The 14,433-nt window shown below is 46.2% G+C and overlaps 1 protein-coding gene across 2 annotated transcripts in view; it reads left to right on the top strand.

Annotated features, from left to right (window-relative positions):
- The first annotated feature begins 4,566 nt into the window (after positions 1-4,566).
- Positions 4,567-14,433, top strand: part of LOC146337326 (uncharacterized) — a 73,525-nt gene continuing 63,658 nt past the window's right edge. For both annotated transcript variants that reach the window (XM_084816458.1, XM_084816459.1), the window contains exon 1: positions 4,567-4,675. In XM_084816458.1, coding sequence (XP_084672584.1) covers positions 4,585-4,675 — 91 coding nt within the window. In that variant the 5' untranslated portion in view covers positions 4,567-4,584. The remainder of the gene's footprint in view (positions 4,676-14,433) is intronic.

Raw genomic sequence — 14,433 nt, 5'->3', positions numbered from 1 at the left:
AATGGAGATCAATGAAAGTTAGTGGAAGACTCTGATACGGGGAGAAGGAGGGGGAAATGGGTGGGGGAGAAGGAAGCACGTGAAAAAGGGAGTCCTTGTGATCCTGCATTTAAAACGGAAGCAGAAAGCCCCATTTTAAATGCAGGATTTGGGGCTCGTGTAGAGATGCCCTGGGACTGGCTCTGGTTTCCAGCTTGGCCTACAAGAATCAGTTGTCTGACTGCTTTTGTATTACAGAGATCCTATTCTATGGTGTAAGGGAGGTCTCCCGTTTTTTATTTTTGTTAATTACCTCTCTCCACACAGAGAACTTTTAAAGTAAGATGTCTGTCCTCATCAAGATCTGTCACATCACCTCATATGTACAAGTGCATCATCAGGCATGATGTATGACTACCATGGGTACACTCTGAAAGCGGTGTGTGTGTGTGTGTGTGTGAGCTGTGGCAGGGGGAACAGCTGTAGTGAAGGGTCAGGAGGCACCAGCCAGTCTCACGGCTGGAACCAGTGCAGGTTTTGTGGGGGAAGCCCCGCCCCCGCAGTTGTGGCAACACTTTCCCCAAAGCAAGCCTCTTAATGCAGACCCTCTTGGGAGCCGGGGAGTTTTGATGCAGAGCTGCTGCTTGCAGTTAGAAATTGAGGCCTCTCGCCTTGTGCAGCGCCCCTGCAGCTGAGCCTCCTTAACAAAGGACTGTCCCCCGCCCTGCAGGGAAGTTATTTCTGCTTAGAACAGAGGTTACAAATGGAATCCGAAGTCTGTGTGATTTGATCAGTGTTACTTTGGGGCTTTTGCATTTTTCAAGCTTCCCCATCCTTCCGAGTGAATAATTATTCTGCTTTGGAAACCTACATCCTCACAACCAGAAGACTACATGCCAGCAGAGTGGGAGGAAGATTTCTGCCCTGCCCTCCCCCAGCAACCCCCAGTAGGATTCCTCCTATCACCAGTACAAGGCTGATAATACTACCATGAGTGTCTCCACAGGCAAATTGCTGTGAGCTGGCTGTGTTTGGAGATCATTCGGGGCACATGTGGATTGCTATCCCACAGCCACCCTGGAGCTTTTTGTGGAAAAACCAGATTTCCTGAGACTACTGACAGTCTTATTCTTTTCCACAAGTCCATTTCTCTGTTACAATTGTTGTATGCCCCAACCCCTGCATTGACCTCGGGTTTGCTGGCCCTGCCCAGGGGAGTGCCTTTCACCGTGACCCAGGTCAAGGGGTGTTTCCTGTCCCTGTCTTTCCCATCTGCCTTTCCCAGCACAAACATATGTGTGTCTCCTCAGAAGTAACTCCCATTGTGGTCAATGAGGCTTGTTCCCGAAATGCGCACTCCTGAAGTTACTGAAATTCCCATGAACCGAAATAACGCATTTAGGAGCCTTAAACCGATGGCAAAGCTGCATGTCTTTGATGTTTGCTTCCTTGCCTTTTGGAAGTAATTAATTTGCAGCTTCGATCCTTTGCAGCACTGGGAGTTTCAGGGGAAAGGAGAAAGGGGATTAGAAAGGGGGCTGGTTGGAGCCACGGTGCTTCAAGTATCCTGAGGGTTAACTCTCCTAAAGGCTGTGACGTGCTCTGTCAAAGCTGCATGTCTCTGATGACTGCTTCCTTGCTTTTCAGAAGTAATTAATTCACAGCTTCACTCCTTCACAGCATCGGGAGCTTCAGGGGAGGGAAAAGGCTGCAGCTGTATTTCTCTAATGTTTGCTTAGCTGTAAGGAAGGATGGAGGGAAAGCCTCTCACATTGCTTGACCAGCCCCTGCCAGTCTGATGACGTTCAGTCCACCCCCCCCCCCCAGAAGTATGGTACTGTGAAGCAATTTAGAATGGTACGGTGCACTCATTCATGGAACCCTGTGCAGACCAAAGCCAATTCCCTAAAAAATCCAGGTAATCCTACGTTCACTTCTCCTCCCGTTGTCGTGGAGATCCCCCCAGGACTGTGACAGTAGAAGATAGACAGCGTGAACATAGAGTCCTCTCCGTGGTGCTGTCACAAAGGCCTTGAACCCCCAGACCTTTTTGCACAAGCAGGGAGTGCTTGGGGGCCATCCTGACACACCACCTTGAATCACTCTCAGGCCAGTGAAATGAACTGCAAATGGTGACCATTTCTGTATATTCAAGGCAATGGATGATCTTACAGAGTGACTTCTCCCAAGTGGACATCAAGAGCAAGTAATTGCTCTTTCAGCCACTTTCAGTTGGACGTTGCTGTGAATTAACTGATAGGGTGGCCATGTGTCCTCTTTCACAGGTGTCAGTCGTCTATTTGAAGGGCTTGCAGAGGACTTGCCTCTCTGCTGAAGGTGTTTGAAGGGCTGGTATAACCATAAAGAACCATCAGAAGGAGCTAAAAGGCTTTGAAGTTGCCCACCCACAGCACCTGGACAGCAGACTGTGCCAGGCACACTGGTCCTCTGGTCACAGTCCTCCACACTAGGCTGAGATGTACTGTACTTCAATTTAAATTCAAATAATTCTTTCTAAATTGGCATCTATACATATTAACACATGCAGTTTTATGCAGATTTGTACCCTCTTTTGTCCTCTTCTTTGGTGACGCATTTCCTCTTTTGGGGGCAATGTGTAAGTGGCCACCCTGCTGCTTGAACCCTACTACTTAGTAACATCGGAAGCTGCCTTATTCAGAGTCAGACCCTGGGTCCCTCTAGCCCAGTATTGTCGACACGGACTGGCAGCAGTGGCTCCCCAGGGTTTCAGGCAGGAGTTTCTCCTGCCCTACCTAGAGATGCTGGGGATTAAATCTGGGCCCTTCTGCATATAGAGCAGCTGCCCCACCATGGAGCTATGGCCCCTCCCTACAAACTAGCCAGAGACAGAGATGTGGTAGAGCCATTGGCACAGGACAAATGAATTGTGTACACATGACTACAGCTGTCCGAACCAGAGGGAACCCACTGCACCCCCCTTTGTCCCTTTCCCCTTTCACATATCTGTACAGCGATCCTCCAGTACCTCAACCCCAGTCTTTCCCTCTGCAAGGCCTTAATTACGCCACGTCTCTTTGGCTCCTCATTTCTACTTTATGAGCCACCATCCAATTTTAAAATAGCTGTTCATTTTTTATGGTAATGCTAAATTTATTCAGCTGCTCAAATCAGCTAGAAAATAATTATATCGCCAGCAACGAGCTGAGCTCCCTATTTACATCCAGAGCAGAGACCACCTCCGGGACTGTGTAGAATACTATTTGCATAGTCAAATTGGTCTCAGTCCCCTTCCTTGCAGACAGGTGTCCATACCTCAAAAACCACTGCACTAATTGGGATCTTGGCTTGTGGTTGGAACACAGAGGTCACCAATTAGCTGGGGACGGCGGGGACGGGGGTGTGTGTGATCAAATCCATAATTTGCATGAATGACATTTTTTTTAAAAATGCTACAACATGTTTTCTGCTTTGGTGTTTCCCAATTTAGTTAGGCATTATTTCTTTCCCCACTTTTCCTTGAAGGAGCTCAGGGCAACACACCACAACCCTGTGAGGGAGGAAGGGTAGGCTGAGTGTGTGAGTTTTCTGGCTGAGGGGAGATTTGAAGCAAGGCCTCCCCTGGTCCAAGTTCAACCCCCATTCCCCCTGCCCCGGCTGCTGTGGAGCTGGCTGTGGCCCTGAGCGCCTCTGCAGGTTTCACTGCAGAGCAAGAAGCTGAGCTGAGCAGCAGGAAGCACCCTTTATGCACTTTACCTTTCAGGGGGGAATATACATTTGATTTCCCCCAGGTGGACTGCAGTGAGCAGAACTTGCCAGGGAGTTCCCCTTCCCCCAAATGTGATTTACTTCTAACATACAGGGCTAACTCTCCTAATTTGTCTGATCCTCATTTGGCGCCAGAGAGGGGTCTCAAAGGACACTGAAATGGAATTAAGAGGGCAATGGGTGTGCGAGTAGAGTGTTTGCAGAAAAAAGGTAATATCCTAAACCACATAAAAAAGCCACCAAACAATATAGGTGATAGGAAACTGACAATTCTAATAAACAAATAAAAACAAGGTTTTAATAAAATATTACAAACAAGGTTAAAAATATCTAGAAACAGTCCTCAAGTATTCCCTACATACATACTATAATAATTGGTATCTGTATCTGGGCTATACAGATTTTGCAGTATCCCTGTCCCATATGCATTTCAACCTAAATGGTCTTAATCAGTGGGTAAATGAATACAAATTACCACCCATATAATCACCAGTTACAAATAATGTCTCATAATTGCAGAGATTCTACATAAAGCCTGTAAAACAAAAATAAACAGGTTCAAATATATCCAAAATATTAACACTGGCACAATTAGTAAAACCTCTCCATGGCAAAACTTGACCAGGGAAGAAAATTTGGCACTTCAAAATTTGAATAAATGTTAAATTTGATAATTCATTATCTCCAATGTTTTTTAAAAATGGGAAATAAGGCCATTTAGTGCGGGAGATGCCCAGAAGGTTGATGACATCATGTAAAGGACCTCCAAACTTCTGTGAGTAACCAACCTCAATCAAGAGCAGGATAAAAGCCCTGTGTGTTGAAGCCCTGACTGTGCACATTTTTAATGTGCATGTGATGACTGTGTGCGTGTGCACACTGCCACAGCAGCCAACAGCAGCCAGCGGGCACAGGCACCACAGCTCATCGCATCAATCCAGACCTAAAGGTTGGTATGCTGCTTCTTATTGTTCCGGAGGCTATTGTAATCTCCTTTCTCTCCCCCCTCCCTTTTGTTTCTTTTTTGGTTGCTATTTTAAAAAATCTGCTATGATTGCTTGACCAAGGTTACTTCTTTCTTTTATATAGTGTGTGTGTGTGTGTGTGTGTGTGTAATCTGTGGTTTGGGCTGCCCATGGAATTTCCCCCCTTAAAAAAAAACAACCCCCCCCCCCCGCTTGCAGATGCTTGGGCTGCCAGGGCTGACAATGTGTATGGGGGGTGGTGGTGTCATTTTTCAAAAATCTCTTTCTGGTTGCTGGGACTGGGAGCCAGTTCTGCCTCCATCCCTTTGTGGTTCCTCTGCCTGGAAGTCATGATTGTATTATCCATGTGCCCCAGTTTCTCATTCCTGTGGTATGATGATGGTGATGATGATATTCTCAGAGTAACATGATGATAATGATGATGAGATAATGACAGTGACGATAATGATGGAAGTCATAATCATCATCATCTGTTAGGGCAAAAAGATGGTGGATGGCAAACTGGATCCAGTTGGTTTTGCCTCTGGTGACCCCTCAGCTACCCCACCAACCCCATGGGCCCCAGCCACCACTTTGGCCTGTATATATGTGTAAATAAGCCTTATATCACCGGAATGCCATAAGTTTCTGATGACCGCCTTCTACGTAAACCAGATAAGCACTGACTCTGAAAGGATTCACCGCTCAGAAACGGGGTGCATGCGTGTAGCGGTATCTTTGATCCTCACAGTAAGGGAGCACCAGTGTCGGGTATGACTCTCCCTTTTTTGCATTCTGGCTGGAAGGTGGAATGAGTGGGACATATTCTTCTGCTCAGGCTTGTATAGATTGCGTGTGACCTTGGGGTCTATTCCGTCACTCATACCTCCTCTTGGAATTCATCATAACTCTTAAGGAGAGGTGCAAATTTGTTAAATTCCATAAATGCTATGGTGACCCATAAAACCCAAGGACGTGTCCTCGCCTGTTTACTCAGACCTGCCCTTGCTGTTTGCACAATGTAATATTAACATGTCAATTTGCTCTCCAACAAAAAACATCTGGACGTTTAATGTGCCAAAAAGGAAAGGGGGGAGGAGGGGGGGAGGAGAAGGAGGGGAGAGAGAGAGAGAGAGAGAGAGAGATCTGCAAAAGGTGGCGAGGGCCGGTCTTTGTTTAGCATTTAGCAAAAGGCTCTTTAAAGAAAGCAATCTTGCTCAGATCAGTTGTGGGCCTCTCTTGGCAAACCTTCCTTTGTATGCCTGAAAGATTGGTAAATTTTATCCTAATTAAAATTTAAGAAAAGCCAAGATGAGAGTGCAGCCTATTTAACTGGAGCATAGTTTGCAATTAAATTTCCTGCTGAGCCTGCTGCCCAATATTGACATCCAGTCTATTTCATTTCTCTCTCTCTCCAGCAATCGTATTATTTTGTAATCATGAATAACAACGAAGGACATTAGACTTTTAGAAAGGATTTTCATTGCTGGATTGAAGTACAAAGCCCTAGTACATTAATTCACCTTCTTAAGCTTCATCGCGTCAGATGCCTCCTTTTTTTTTTTTTTTTTTTACCTCAGAGCTGGTTACATAGAACCCTGCAGATGTCCTGCGTGGGGAGGGCTCCCTGCCCTCCCCTGCTCAAATCCAGCAAACCTCCTTTTAATCCCTAATAAACCCAAGGAGGAGTTATCACTGCTCTAAAGAGAGGCTGTGACCTAAACCAAAGGCATCTCGAAAGTGTGTTTCAGCATGGGGACCCAGGTTTTTATTTATTATTTATTTATTATAGAATTTATAAAATGCTCTACATCAAAAGTTATTGGAGCAGTGTACAACAAATTAAAATACAAAACACAAAAACTGTACAATAAAAACAGGAACGTCAACAAAACAGCAGCTGGAACTCAGCCACGAATAAGGAAATGGTTGTCTGAAAAGTTTTCAGCAAATGCCAAAAACAAAGCAATGTAGATGTATGCCCGATTTTAGTTGGAAGGGCATTCCACAGGCTTGGAGACAACACAGGAAGGACCCTACTCATGGTGGTTTCCAAGTGGATCTCCATCCTATGTGTTACCACCAGGAGTGTCTCCTCAGAAGACCTCAGGGATCAGGGTGGGGGGGGGGATCATGACAGAGAAGACATGTCCTCAAGTATCCTGGTCCCAAATTGTTCAGGACTTAATAGACTAGTACCAGAACTTTAAACCTGGCCTGGCAGCAGATAGGTAGCCAGTGCAGAGCCTTCAGCTGAGGTGTTGCATGCTGTTATGGCATGGCACCAGACAACGGCCAGACAGCCACATCCTGTACTTCTGGACCAGCCTCATAGAGTGTGTTGCAGTGATCCATTCTCAAGGCTACCAATACCTGTAGCCCCACATGGTCCTTTCCAGGAGCAGCCATAGCTAGAGTACCACACGAATCTGGGAAAAGGCACTCTGCGCCACCATGGTCACTTGGGTCCCAGCAACAGCAATGGATCTAGGAGTCCCCCCAGACTATGAACATGCTCCTTCAGGGGGAGTGCAGCCCCATCAAGAACAGGTACATGGGAACCACTCACCCAGAGGGTCTCTGTCTTACCAGGATTCAAGCTGTTTATTGGCCCTCATCCAGCCCATTACCGAGTCCAGGCACTGGTCAAGGACTTGCATTAGCCACAAGTGATACAGATGTAACAGGAAAACAGGGTGCAGTGTCATCTGCATACTGAGGACGCCTTGCTCCAAAACCCCTAACAACAACTCCCAAGGACTTCACAATGACAGCTCAAGAGCCAGGGGGCTGCAGACTAGTCACCCAACATTCCTGTCCGAAACTGACTCCACAGGGAGGAATGGAGCCTCACAGAGCTGGTCCAGGAGGAGCTCATGGCTGATGGTGCCAAAAGCCAATGAGGGAGGGAGCAGAACCAGCAGCGTTGCACTCCTCCTGTCTCTTTCTCAGTAAAGGTCACCCATCAGGGTGAGCAAGGCCAATCCAGTCCTATAACCAGGCCAGAAACCCAACTGAAATGGATCTCCATCAGTGGTGGGCAACATGCAGCCCATGGCCTGCATGTGCCCCCCACAGCCCCCACTGTGGCCCCCACCACACCCAAAATTCAGGGGAACTCCCTCCAAACTGTAAAAAGAAAGGCATCCAGAGCTCCTGGAGTTGCCCACCCTGGTCTAGATAATCAGTGTCATCCAAGACTGCCTGCAACTGGCTGGACAGCACCCTCTTGAGGACCTTGGGAAGAAAGGGGGGGCATTAGCAACCCATTGGTAGTCATCTAAAGCCAGGGGGTCCAGAACAGGAGTCTTAAGGAGGGGTCCCAATACGGCTTCCTTCTGCCCACGTAAAGATGAGTGCCCAGCACTAGCACTTACCTCACTATGGACCCTCCCAGGTTAGCTTTTATTAGCCCCAAAGGGCAAAGGGCGAGAGGGCATGTGGTCAGGTGCATTGCTGCAAGCCAGGGGTCCTTATCTGGGGCACAGGCCCATAACACAAATTTGCATGTGCACACCTCTAATGTGTGTGTGTGTGTGTGTGTGTGGTGTGTGCATGTGGTGTGCTTGCATGGGTGTATGTGTGTGTATAGATTACATACATACATACATTCATACATAAGGAGTGTGCACTGACCCCCCACCCCACTTCAACTCACACCCCAATTCAGCGTTTCGGAAAACATCCTGCTTCTGCTCGGGCCAATTTGTAGTTGGTCCACTTCAGCTCAGCACCAAACCTCAGTCAAGGTTTGGAAAAATGCGTCTTTATGCTTCCTGTTGACTACCATGGGAAATTAGAAAAAACTTGTAACTTTTTTTTCTTGGTCAGAACTGGATAATAATTTCAGGCATAGTAGCCCCCTAGAAGGGGACTATACCTGCCATTGTCAGAAAAAGAGGTGCAGGGATTATATTTTGATTTTCTTTTAAAGGGAACTGCAATTTTATTTCTTGGAAGAATTGGATAAACATTTCAGGATTCATTGCCCCATCAGAGGAGATCATGTCTGCCAAATTTCAGAATGACAGCCACAGGGGTTTTTATGCAAGGGTGGCCTTGACATTTTGAGGTCTCCAAAAGAGGACATATTTATCTCCCTATGTTTCTTGTGAGCTGTTGTTCTGAAAATTACAGACAGCCTAGAGGTGTCCCTAAGTAAGAATCCAGCAAAGGTTCAGAAGGCTGGTGCAGTAGTTCATGTGGAAGGGGAGTTCTCAAATTTGGGGGAGGAAGTGATTTGCTTTCCCTTCCATTCACCCCCTCCCCAATCGTTTGGGTAAATTTGTATGAAAATGCACAGGTCATTAGATGTGTCCCCCAGGCAAGAAATCTGCAAAGTTTCTGAAGGATATACATGCATACAAATTTAGAATGACTAGAATGTATTTACATTTCACCAATGTTAGCAGCAGGGGAACATGGGTGGGAAGGTGCTATTGCACTCATATCCTGCTTGTGAGTTTCCAGTGGGCATCTGGTTGGCCACTTTGTGAACTGAACGCTGGACTAGATGGACCTTGGTCTGACGCAGCTCGGCTCTTCTTATGTTCTTAAATAGAGAGTGCCTCTGCGCATATACGGAATGCTTTTCTTTCACCACTGAGCACTTACATTCTCCCCCTACCAATTCTATTCCCCTCCATGCAACCATCCCTCCTCATCCTACCATCCTCCAGCAACTCTTCATAAAAAGAGTTGTCTTGTTTTGTGCAACTGTCCTCTACCTCCTCCTTATGCACAAGCTTATGTTATGCACAAATTTTCATTGTATCTTCATTTCTGCCAAGACTTCACCAGGATTCAGCCAATGAGTCTGTTTTCAAAACTAGGGCTAAGCTATGGAGAAAGTCTGAGCATGTACAAAGTGCCTTTCCCTCACCACTGAAACTAGAGTTGACCCCCCCACACCCCACCCCATCCCAGATGTGGGCAGATATTTCACCACCATGAAATCAGGAGGTTGAAGCAAGTTCAGACATTGCTTTAATTAAGGGAGAGCCATCTTTTCCTCTGTGCAGCCCGGAGAGAAGCTGGCATTCCAGCTGATCCAAAAGATCTCCCATATTGTCAGCTGTGATTAGTCATGTTTGTGTGTAAATAAATGTTGAGGGTGGTTTTTTTTAAAGCCATTGGTCTTTTCTTTTAAAGTCTTGAGAGTGCTGGCAGCAGTTTGCCTTGCATTACATTCTTGACATTTCCTAATGTGGCTTCAAGGAGTTGCACATTTTCTGTAATTGGACTCAAGTAATTGTACGTTTCTTTCTAAATGATTAATGAGCTGCATTGAAAAGTGCTGGGGAGGACGTCTTTTTCTTAAATAAGAAGTTTGTGTGAAGAGTGGAATGTTGCTAGGATGTCCAGTGGTTTGAAACCACCACACAAATATTTATGAGTTGGCAGCTGTGCAATGGGGGAATATGTGGGCAGACATAGAATGGAAATAGGAAGTCAAGAATGAATGCAGTTCAGACATCTCAGTACTGAGAATGAAGGTTATCTTAACAAGATAATCTAGAGGTCACATGCATAAAAATGTTTTTTCTATACCACTGTAGAAAGCACGGAGTGGATTAGCTTTTGGACTAAAACAGACATCACATTTGTAGAGCATTAACTGAAAACAGACATTACATTTGTAGAACATTAAGGATGGTTTGCATCCAGTCTGAAAACCCATCCTGATACTTTGGGGTGTTTCATTTTGAAGGGGGGGGAATTGTGATCAGTGGCTAGTGCCTGTATGTCATTAACACATCTCCCCCAAGCAATCCCCAAGGCAGTTTTGTAACTGCTTTTAAACGTTAATGCCCTTTTGAAAAAATGTGAGCATAGCCTGTTCTTTTTGTTTTATTGGTGTTGTTTTTTAAGGCAAGCCTGTCTGAAGCATGAGGAAGAGGAAGGGGAAAACTACTGGCTGATGTTTTGCTTGTTGATGTGCAGAGCAAGTTGTGAAGTCAGGTCGAAACTGAGTGATGAACTTGCAGGGACCACTGCTAATGTTAGGCCTGTCTTTACTCACAATGCAAGTTTTAACTTTCCTGACAGCTGATTAAAAAGCACTTTTCTTCTCAAGAGAGCCCATTCCAAGATTATTTTGTCTCCCAAACTCCAGTGGATGCCTCCCTTGTCATCATTCACTAGGCTTGCAATGTACCCTTTTCTTTGTAATTAATGAAGAGGATTTAGCATACTGTGCTAAACCGGGAAGCCGTCTTTAAAAAACACACACACAGAATTGTCAGTTTGCAAAACTCAGCTGTGGCAAGAGCATCTGATAACATGGAATCAAGAAGGGTTGCTTCACAGACAAGCTCAAGATTGCAAAGCCATGAAGAATAGTGATGTGAACAGGTTTTGTATTGTTTAGTGCTTAGCCGAAGCTCTCCTAGCATAACTTTCAATTTGAAATTTTGGAGGATGGGGGGAAGTTGTCCCCCAACTGCCTCCCAACTGAGCCACCCACTTCACATCAGCGGTACAGATCTGGGCACCTGCCCCCCATCAAAGTTAAAAGTGTTGTTCCCGGCGGAATTCTAAGAGAAAAAGAGCAGTTGCTCAGAGGAGGAGCAGTGCAGTTGCACATTTGTCTCCCTCTCACCTCTGTTTCGCAGCCCCTGGAAAAATCACCGACCTTGTACCACATACAAGTGGGGCAGAGAAAGGGAGGGGGAGTTTCACCACCACTTCGGTTTCACTCTCTGTTGTACACCAGCCCCAGTATCCATTGACTGGTGCAGACATGAAGAGGCAAGGTGTGAGGGTGGAGGCTGAGAATAATTTCTAAGAGTGTTGACAGGGGATTAGGGCAGCATCACTTCCCATGGTATCAAGCGTTAAGGCACAGGGCGGGAGGCTCATTAGGAGCCCCCAGTGAGATTCACAGCATCCCAACGGCATTCTGTACAGACATTGGAGCCATCTTCATGGCGAGGAGGTGAGTGTCCCCTTTGTATCTTCTCCTGCTATTGCAACAGCATTTACTGTGAGCTCAAACACAGACGCAAGAAGGGGGAGCCAGATATCGCTTACAGCGTCCTCCAACGGGAGCTTTACTGGCTCGTCAAGAACTCCTGGACACGCACTGGAGTAATGACGGCTCCGTCCTCGTGCCCTTGGAAGACAACCACCGTGGAGTAGCTACTGATGCCATGTTCCCAACTAGGGCATAACTGGACCACCCAACGGCAGGGCCCTTCAGGCAATCTCAAAAGATGATCCAGCCCAAACATTTTCCACAGAAATCAGGATCTCCCAGCTCCCAAACTTCCCTAATATATTCATTCATGTACCAGCACCTTAGTCATAGAACTTAGAGAGACTTGGGGAATGTGTGTGTGTGTGTTTTGATTTAATGTTTATTGTTTTTAAACTTAGTGTATTGTAAGCCACTTTCTGAAGGCTTTTTGCCTTGAAAAGTGGGGCACAAACACCAAAATAAATAAATACAATCACAATATTATATTGTATTTTTAGGATTTTAATCTTTGAAAACCGCCCAGAGAGCTTTGGCTATTGGGTGGTATAGAAATGTGATAAATGAAATGCAACTAGGTTACTATTATACATGTTATAAACATAAGAACACAGAACTTGCCAAACCTGCAGAAACAGTTTCTATTCCCCTTCCACAATGTTAATATGTAATTGATTGGTGTATGTGTGAGTGTACGTGTTGTGTGTGGCTTCCGCTGGACTGGAAATTTGACCTACTTCTTTGAGTTTGCTACCTTCAGTGTAGACAAACAGATTTGGTCCCATTGTTGCATCTGGTCGTACAGGTTGTACAGGTTTCTGAACCCTCCTGCCTTTAAATGAAACATATCCACATTTTGGCCAGTGTAAAGTACTCAGCGGCTGTCGGCTGCCATGAGTCAGGCCAAGGGTAGCTGTCCTTTGCAGATGAGTCTTCCTTCTGCCCCAGGCAGGACCAGAACCAAGGTGATGTTCTGGGGGTGAGCCAGAGGTTGGTCCAGAGCGTAGCGAGTTTGGGCGCTGTGCTAGGACCCCAAGATAAGCAGCGAGCCCTCTGCCCCAACAGCACCACCCGCGATATATTGGCTGTATCTCCAAGAGGCCTGTGATGGAACAGGTCAGTTTCCCCTCCGATACTTGCCTGGGGTGGTTCAGGCCCCGTGGGCGCGGCTGCGGTTTCCCGTCTCTCTGTGTGTAGGCGGGAGCAAGCGGGAGCCCACATAGATCGCTCCGCTCCGCCACCAGAATGGTGCGCTTAGATGTGTTGCTCGTACTGAAAAGTGAAGCTGCACGTCGTCCTATCTGTGGGTGTCTGTTGAAGACTGACCAAGGAGCAGCACCTAACCAGGGCAGCAGAGAGGAAGCAGTGCAAGACGCTCAGCGAGAACAGGAGGGGAGGCCTGCTCTTCAAGGGGCCCCAACTGAGTGAGCCCTGCGTGAGGGCCCCCCAAATGCTGGAGCCAGCCGTGGGCCTAAGAGCAGGTTACAGGACGTGTAATAAGGCTGGGTCCGTATCTTAAGGAGGCAGTACGGTGGTTTTATTAAACAGGGTTCCAAGAATGAACAGCTCTTTGCAGGAGCTCCCTCAGCCAGTCCCTGCGCCACCCCTTCACCCCACTCTGTAGGGATCATCTCCAAATCCCCATGCCAACGTTTCTTGTAAGGAAGTGTCTCTAAATCACCACAACCACTACAGGACACGGTCAGAAAATCAGAAGTCCTCGGTAAATCTATCCCTGCCCTGTAAACTCAGGTTAATAATTGCACCCAGAGTTCTTTGCTTCTTGTGGCCAGAATTCACTGTGTGCTCATAACAATTGGTATTCTCCACTGAACGCAAAACCAGCTCCATTTGCTGCTAGTTAAGATTTACTAACACATGTGAAAAGTACAAGGCAACCCGACAGTACACATTTTGCTGGGCTTTGTGTCCCTCTGTCCTGCACAAAATCACACAGCTCTAGCTTCTCCTTCCACCCCACCGTAAGGAATCCATCATCATCATCAATTATGCACCTGAACAACAGCAAAATTGATTCAAATAATTATATCACATATGATTCTATAATTTATTTGATATACAGTAATTTCTGTGATATGCCATGGAGCACACAAAACAGATTTTGAATTAATGCTCCAGCTTCCTAATAAGTAACTGTAACTTCTTAAGGACAATTCCTGAATGGCTTACAGCAAATCCACTTTTCAAAAATTCTATTGCTGGTCTTTGCGCTTAAAATTTAACCCTTTATCCCTTTCACTGAAGCCAAATCCTGTGCTTGAAGGGGTGAAGGAAGAGCTCTCAAGACCAAGCAGAAGACACTGGCAATGTCTGCTGGCTTCTTAGAGCAACAGGTGCCAATAAATGGTCTGTTCGATAGCAGGGCTCACTGGAGCATTTCCTAAGGAATTCCCACAGTGGTGGGAAAGTGTAATTGCTGATCTTCTAACAAAAAATATGTAACATGTTCCTAAGATAAGCCTCTGTACCAGAGGACTGGAGAATGGCCAATGTAACACCATTTTTTTTAAAGAGATCCAGGAAATTGCAGGCTGGTTAGCTTAACATCTGTTCCGGGTAAATTGGTGGAAAGCATTATTAAAGGTAAAATTAGTAACCATATAGTAAGGTCTGCTGAAAAAGAATCAACATGGCTACTGCAAAAGTAAATCTTGCTCACTAACCTTTTAGAGTTCTTGGAGAGTGTGAATCATAGAATAGCAGGGTTGGAAGGGGCCCATAAGACCATCGAGTCCAACCCCCTGC

This window comes from Heloderma suspectum, chromosome 11 (assembly GCF_057233095.1).
Source record: "Heloderma suspectum isolate Gila_16-S chromosome 11, 16-S_ref, whole genome shotgun sequence".
Classification (NCBI taxonomy): Eukaryota; Metazoa; Chordata; class Lepidosauria; order Squamata; family Helodermatidae; genus Heloderma; species Heloderma suspectum.
This window is presented reverse-complemented; position numbering and strand designations above follow the sequence as displayed.